This window comes from Phascolarctos cinereus, unplaced genomic scaffold (genome assembly GCF_003287225.1).
Source record: "Phascolarctos cinereus isolate Bilbo 61053 unplaced genomic scaffold, phaCin_HiC Scaffold_726;HRSCAF=1367, whole genome shotgun sequence".
NCBI classification, from domain to species: Eukaryota; Metazoa; Chordata; class Mammalia; order Diprotodontia; family Phascolarctidae; genus Phascolarctos; species Phascolarctos cinereus.
In genome coordinates, this window is record NW_027556098.1 from 173699090 (window position 1) to 173706254 (window position 7165).

Below are 7165 nucleotides of genomic sequence, written 5' to 3' on the forward strand. Positions count from 1 at the left end.
CACGCTCACACGGTGGCAGAGATGGAATTTGCACTTGGGTGTTGCTGCTCCCAGCTCTACCACTTTCCACTACAGCACATCGATAAGATAAGAGGAGGGGCCGTGAGAGGTCCTCCAGACCAGCTGGGCTCTAGAGTTGCCCCACCACCACCCACACTGTTTCTTCCTGGGGAGCAAGGTCCCAGACACTAGAAATTCCCTGAGAACACCTCACACTCTTGGACCACTCCCGCTGATGAGGGATGCATCCTGAAGGGCTGAAGCAGCAGGGGGGCGTGTGTGTGCACGCCTACGGTGCTTTGGCCATGACAGAAGGTGGGTGGGAGCTCATGCCCCCTCGCTTCCCACCCCAGAAGGAGGGGGTCTGGCGGTCTAGCTTTCCCCCAGGAAGAGATGGCAGATCGGGTATTGATTGGCCCTGTCTGCCCATGCTCCGAGCCCCTGCATCATACTGCAGTATTCATCAGACCTGAGCAGTTGCTGTCCCCAGTCCTGGAGAGGAGCCTGGACCAGGGTTTGACAGGGGAGGGATCCCGGGTGAGTGATGCCCGGGGCATGGAGTCAGAGGCCCAGGCCCCAGGGAGGGGCTGTCCACCACAGGGACTTCTCCCTGGCAACTCCCCCATCCCACTGCCCAGATGCCCTGCCTGCTACTTGCAACTGGTCCCAAAGCTGAAACCTTCCCCACACCCCACCTGTCCCTCCCCCCACCCCCAACACGCAGAAAGGAGGAAAGAAGTCAAAGGCAGGGAAAGAGAGCAGAGGAAGGGGTATGGCCTGAGAGAGGGGGTGGGAGGAGACGCCTGGGGAAGGAGAGAGGTTATGACCTTCAGGTGGAGGGACACGCTTTCTTTGCCTGTGCATTTCTATGTGTGTGTGTTTTCTATGCATGCATATTTCAGTGTGTATATGCACATGTTTCTGTGTGTATTACCTATAGAAGCTACTGTGTGTTTCTGTGCTTATGTCTGTAAAAGTATATGTTTATCATGTATATGTCTGTTTCTGGGCATCTATGCACATGCATGTGTTTTCTACACGTATATGTGTATGGGAGGAGGCCCTTGTGCCTGCCCTCCCTTTCTTCCTTCCTCCCACCCCCAGGCCTCTTCCCCCTGCCCCCAGGAGCCAAAAGGGGTTCAAACTGGGGCTGACCATGATGCTTTCCTGGACCCTCGCTGCACTCCCTCCCACGTTGCTGCTAGTACAGGCCTTGCTGAGCTCAGGTACCCCATCACTACCTCCTCCTGACCCCTCCTGGTGTCCACTCACCTTCAGTGCTCCTGGAGTGCTGATTCCCCTCTATCCTAGACATCAGGCTCCCAGGTCTGTCCAGGTGCCAGCCACCCCAGTACCTGGCGATACCAGACCTAGAACATTTCCTTTTCTTTCTCTCGCTCATGAGGGGAATCTCAGAGGCTGCCTTGCCTCTCTCTTCCTAGGTCCCCATTCATGTGACTTCTTGAGCATTTGGTTTTCTTGCCATGGTATGTTTCATAGTAGTCCCCTACACCCCAGCGTGACTTATATCCCTACCTTACTCTGTCTTTGCACACTTCCTTTGATGTCTCCATTACTGAATCCTAAGCATTCCCAAGGCCCTTCAATCATGGGGCCCCTACTCTGTTCCAGGCCAGGGGGAGCTGGCGCCTCAGATCGATGGGCAGACGTGGGCAGAGCGGGCACTGAGGGAGAATGAACGCCATGCCTTCACCTGCCAAGTGGAAGGTGGGCATGACCCTCCGAGGCTGGCCTGGTACCTGGATGGACAATTGCAGGAGGCCAACACGTCGAGGCTGTTGAGTGTGGGTGGGGAGGCCTTCACAGGCAGCACTAGCACTTTTACGATCACCGCTCAGAGGGCTCAACATGAGCTGAACTGCTCCTTGCAGGATCCAGACACCAGGAGGGTGGCCAATGCCTCGGTCATCCTTAATGTGCAGTGTGAGTGTCTGCTGGGGTGGGGAAGGGTGATGGAGGAGAGGGCTCTCTGCATTGTACTCCTGGAGTGCCAATCCCCTCCACCCTAGCCATCGGCTCCCAGTCTGTCCAGGTGCTGCTACCTCCAGTACCTGGTGGTATGAGACCTGGGAGGGCAGACCAAAGCAGCCTACTTTCCTGTCTCTTACTTACATGGCATGCTCAGAAAGAACTCATGGGCCCTATTTCCTCTCCCCTGATCTTAATGCCCAGATCCAGATCTTGCCATATCTCATTCTTTATATGAGAAGAGGCCCAAAGCAGCCTGACCCCAGCCCTATCTGAGAAGTGACCCTGGGTATCCAGAGCCGCAGCCATGTCTGAGCTGAGGTCCCAGGTGCCTAAGTCCTTAGTCTCCTCCCTTCCCAAAAATTATATGTGGGTGAATTTTGGTGCGGGGAGTGATGTAAGACCATTGATAGGAGTAGGGTGGCTTCTGCTTTGCCCCAGTCAAACCAGAGATTGCCCAGGTTGGAGCCAAGTACCAAGAAGCCCAGGGCCCAGGGCTCTTGGTTGTCCTGTTTGCCCTGGTGCGGGCCAACCCACCTGCCAATGTCACATGGATTGACCGGGATGGACCTGTGACTGTCAACACTTCTGATTTCCTGGTGCTGGATGCTCAGAGCTACCCGTGGCTCACCAACCATACTGTGCAACTACAGCTCCACAGCCAGGCCCAGAACCTCTCTGTGGTGGCCGCCAATGGCGTGGGTGTCACTAGTTCTTCCCTCCCAGCCCCAGGTGAGTCAGGCAAAGCTCAGAGGGATATGGGTGGTGTGGAACAGAGACCGCTCCTCCCATCCAAAGGGTAAGCATTGACAGGAACTGGCATAGGTATTGCCAAAGGTTGGGGTGGGCACAGGCAGCACATGGGAAAGACAAGAGGATCTCTCACTGGAAGACCAGGAGTTTGCACTAGGCAACTTGCTAGAGGTAACTCCTGCCAGGGCATCTTGCCCACAGGAACCCAGGGCTTCTCTCCCCTTGCATGTCGGGATGGGCAGGGACACTGCCTGCCTGGGCTTGACCAAGGGATGCCCCACAGGGCTCCTGGCCACCCAGGTGGAAGTGCCGATGCTGGGTATTGTTGTGGCTGGAGCCCTTGGTCTGGGCACTCTGGTGGGCTTCAGCACTCTGGTGGCCTGCCTGGTCTGCAGGAAGGACAAAAAGACTACAGGTAGGGATAGGAGTGGAAGGCATGGGAGGGAGGGCGGTGTGTGTACAGATAACAGGGATGGGGAGGGACGCTGTGAGTGAAAACAGGGAAGAGGAAGTATAAAGATAGAACCTATAATAAGATTGCTGAGTGGGGACAGAGGTAGAGACAGATCAAACATGGTGAGCATGGGGCCGAACCGAACAAATCTGGAACAGAGGGAGCTGGGCAGAACAAGTTGCACGGGCCAGCTGGAGAGGGTTTGCCTGGGGAGTGGGCAGGGTGGAGGAGACCCCAGAGCAATGAGGCTTGGGGTGAGACGGTGAGATGTGAGAAGTCATGAATTCTCGTGTCAGAGAAGGGGCATGTGAGAGCACCTCCCCAGCTGGGGTGGCAGTTAGTGCACTGGGGTGGGGTGTAGTCAGTGGGCCCACCCTCTTCTTTTTCCCCAGGCACCTCTCGGCGCCCATCTCTCCTCTCCAGGTAATGTACCCTCAGTCTGGGTAGGATGGTGGGCGGGTTGCCAGACAATGGGCAGGACTGATACACAGTGTGGGCGTTGGGGAGATTTCTTCGAGGTTGGTAGGTCTGGGCCATACCACAAATTGAGAACACGTCCCAGCTGGTGTCAAGGGTGATATCAGCATTTACCTACCTTGCAGTGACTCCAACAATCTGAAACTCAACAATGTGCGACTGCCCCGGGAAAACATGTCCCTCCCTTCCAACCTGCAACTCAATGATCTCACTCCGAACGCCAGAGGTGGTGTATATTTTGCTGTGGTCAGGCAAAGTGTATTGTTGAGTTCTGGGTACCACATTTTAGGAAGAACATTGAAAATCTAGAGTGGGTTCAGAAGAGGATGAACAGCATTGTGAGATGACTAGAGACCATGCCATATGGTCTCTCCCCAGTGCCCTCCTCTGGCACCACCCTCCTCCATGTCCTTGTCCAGTGGGTTGGCTCCCGAGTTTGCAATCCCCTAAGACCTACCGGGGGAAGGGGAGCATGGGCACCAGAAGGAACTCCTCTGGCACTGGAGGGCACCAGGCACCACCATCTTTATCATCCAACAGCCAAACCAACTGATGGACAGATACCACAGAACACCAAGAGGCCTGACATCCTGGACCCTGAGAATGGTGTCCTTTTCACGAGCCAAGGTATCCAGGGCAAGGAAAATGGGTACCTCCCTACCTCCTCATCTCCCCTGCCCAATATGCCCATTTATATAGATTCTGTAACCCCTAGAGGACATGGAAGGAACCTAGGCATCTATGCTACCAGCTCTCCAAGAGTGAGGTTCCCTGGAGAGAGAGGGCTGGCACATAGACTAAGCATCTCTTCCTCAATGACACTGGGAGCTCAAGTTCTGGATCCCTTTCATCCACAGGTTTTGTACATCTTCCGATGCTGGGCTACATCTATCGGGCATCCAGTATGAGCAGTGATGAGATTTGGCTGTGAGCAAGAGGGCAGGGTAGAGGGAAGTCCTTTTGTTCTTCTGGGGGCCCTTTGCTCCTCTCCTGGGCCTGCCCTTACCTTCCTGGCTGGGGAGGTAATTTTGTTATCCATATGAGTTTGACTGGTATCACTGGGACCTCAAATTGCAATCAGACTCTCTTAGGCATGGGGTTGAGGCTGCCCCTGAGAACTGGTCACTTCATTTTAACTCAGGTTGGTTTTGAGGCTTGGGTAATGATGTAACAATTACCCAAGCTGAATGCAGCTGTGCTGAAATAGCATGTAACTGCCAGGAGAGGACATGGCATTTCTTGACATCTCAAAACCATAACCCTGCTCTTCTTTAGCACTTTATACAATGGATATGGGGAGCATGCCAAGCGGGGTGGATAGGGAGAATGCTGCATGCCCTGGGCACTGTTCTTTGCTCCTCTTTTAACTATCTATGCCTCACTTCTTTCAGGCAGAAATCAAACTGTCCCTTCCTTGTGTGCCAGCCCTGGCACATTGGCATGGGCTAAGCTAAGCACAACCTTTTCCTTTTGGCTGAAAGCCTCCCTGCCTGCCTCTGCTTCCTCATGGGTACTACATATAGCGATGGGGTGGGTGTGGGAGATGGGCTTTCCTCACCTCCTTGATGGACCCAAAGCATCTTTGCTGTGAGCAATGTTAGTTCTGGGCATCAGCAAAAGTTAGGCAGAAAAGGAGGGAAGGAGACCTAGTAACGCCCTCCAAAGGGCATGAAGCTATGCACCTGTCCTTGCAATGTCAGCACTTTAAGAATGTCCCATAGGGGAGGGGGCATGACTAAGAGCCCAAGGGCTTCTGCTTTGTCTCTGATGTTTCTCCTACATTTGAGGCTTTCTAGAGATTCACTGTGAGTGCCCTAGGCCCAACAGGCCTAGGGTTTCCCCTGTCAAAACTGTGCTCTGCCTCTTCTTCTTCTCCTCATGTTCTACTTACTCCACTCCCACCTCCTCCAACCCTCCAGCCCTGATTTGTGTGGTATCCATCCTTTGGCAGCAATAAACCAAGGTCATCATGTCCCATGAAGCTGCCATTTTTTTCCAAAGGAAATTCTTTCCAGAGAGGGATGGCCATGGCTAAAAGAAATCATTCCGTCAGTCAGTAGCATTAGTGATATGCCCAGGGTCCTTGGGGGTGCATTGGCAGCCTGGGGAGGGGGAAAAGAGACACAATGGACACAGAGGATACAATATAGTTCTTGCCCACAGGAAATATATAATCCTTTAGTGGAGAAGTCTGACTCAGAGTTGTATGCAGGAATCTTACTCTAATGAATCTACCAAAATAATTATAGAGCTGACAAAGTGGCACTGACCTGTTTTCACAGAATCAGAATTTGAGAGTTGTAAGAGACCTCAACAGCTGTTGAGATAGTCATCTAGTTCAGCCCGTCCAGGAAAGGAATCACCATTATTACATACCCAACAAGTGGTTGCCCACTTTTCTGCAAATTTTATAATTTAAAAAATGGTGGCTGTTGCTTCGTGGGTGTTATGCTGTCCCTGACTGGCTTGATGAGGTTTAGCCCAACCAAGAATAAATGGCAGACATAGGAATTTGCCAAAGACAAAACCTGTCCTCCTTCTTCCCCTTCCATCCACTGATTCCCCATAAGAAGGTGATCCAGAACAGCAATCTAAGCATAAAAGAGAGACCACCACTGATTCTTATACTGCTGCTTAGTGTCTTCTTGGGCATTAAGGGATGCCTGGATGTCCACTCCTAGGGCAATGCCCCCAAATGCCTCAAGATCCTAGGCAGCATGAATATTTACACAACAGCAAGATGATTTAAGAACACTTAAAAAGCAACCTACAAGTGACGGGAAGTTAAGATAGTACAGAATGTATTTTTTAATATTTCGTAAAAATCTGTCATATTATTGCTTAGCACCATGTTGAATACATAGCAAGTGCTCAATAAAAGGATTGACTTCATGTATACTTATATTTTCTTCCCAAACATACTGTTAAGTTTATTAAGGGCAGGGACCATGTCTTCTGTTTTGGGAGAATCTGTGGAGTGGCCCAGGTGGTCCCAAAACTTTTCACTTTAGGGGGAAAGAGACTGGATCTATAATTTCTCTGGAATAAAGACCCCCTTTATGAGGAGACTGTCTATGCAAGGTGTCAACTTCTGTGCTACTTAAGAGTTGCTTAGAGCAGGGATGAGGGAGTGGGGGGCAAGGTTATGACTTTCCCAGGTCATCCAGTCAGAATGTGTCAAAAATGGGAATTGAATCCAACTTTGAGACAAATTCTCTACTTACCAGGCTGTACTGTCTCTCACAAGAACATCACGGGTCAACAAAATTTAATGGCTTGCTTAGACCCACAAAGCTAGTTAAGTGGCAGACCTGGGACAACCAGGCCCATGTACCACATTGATCTTATCCTCTCTCCCAGCTGCTACAGCTTTTCCTATTCTCTGAAACGGATGCCAGAGCCATCCAGGGCCATCTCCAGTTGTCCTGATCTGTATCTCACCACTGGACCAAGATGGCTCCAGAGGAGAAAGTGAGGCTGGTGACTTTGTAC

At 51.9% G+C, this 7165-nt stretch overlaps 1 protein-coding gene across 3 annotated transcripts; it reads left to right on the forward strand.

Annotated features, from left to right (window-relative positions):
- Positions 1–456: 456 nt before the first annotated feature.
- TMEM25 (transmembrane protein 25) lies at positions 457–6565 on the forward strand. 3 transcript variants are annotated; one of them, XM_020984787.1, is made up of 9 exons: positions 457–537; positions 1105–1226; positions 1633–1944; positions 2431–2721; positions 3026–3157; positions 3589–3619; positions 3799–3899; positions 4214–4300; positions 4531–6565. In XM_020984787.1, the coding sequence occupies exons 2-9, from the start codon at positions 1157–1159 to the stop codon at positions 4602–4604; spliced, it is 1098 nt and encodes a 365-aa protein (XP_020840446.1). In that variant the 5' UTR covers positions 457–537; positions 1105–1156; the 3' UTR covers positions 4605–6565. The 3 variants fall into 3 exon arrangements, 2 of the variants coding, with proteins under 2 accessions (XP_020840446.1, XP_078002978.1); XM_078146852.1 differs by lacking the exon at positions 457–537 and having other exon boundaries at positions 885–1226; XR_013483018.1 differs by lacking the exons at positions 457–537; positions 3799–3899 and having other exon boundaries at positions 885–1226.
- The last annotated feature ends 600 nt before the right edge of the window (positions 6566–7165 follow it).

Coding starts and splice junctions, on each gene's coding strand:
- TMEM25 (XM_078146852.1), top strand. CDS start 965: ATGTCTGTAAAAGTATATGTTTATCATGTATATGTCTGTTTCTGGGCA. Junction 3,158..3,588: donor GAAGGACAAAAAGACTACAG/GTAGGGATAGGA, acceptor CTTTTTCCCCAG/GCACCTCTCGGCGCCCATCT. Junction 3,900..4,213: donor TCTCACTCCGAACGCCAGAG/GTGGTGTATATT, acceptor ATCATCCAACAG/CCAAACCAACTGATGGACAG.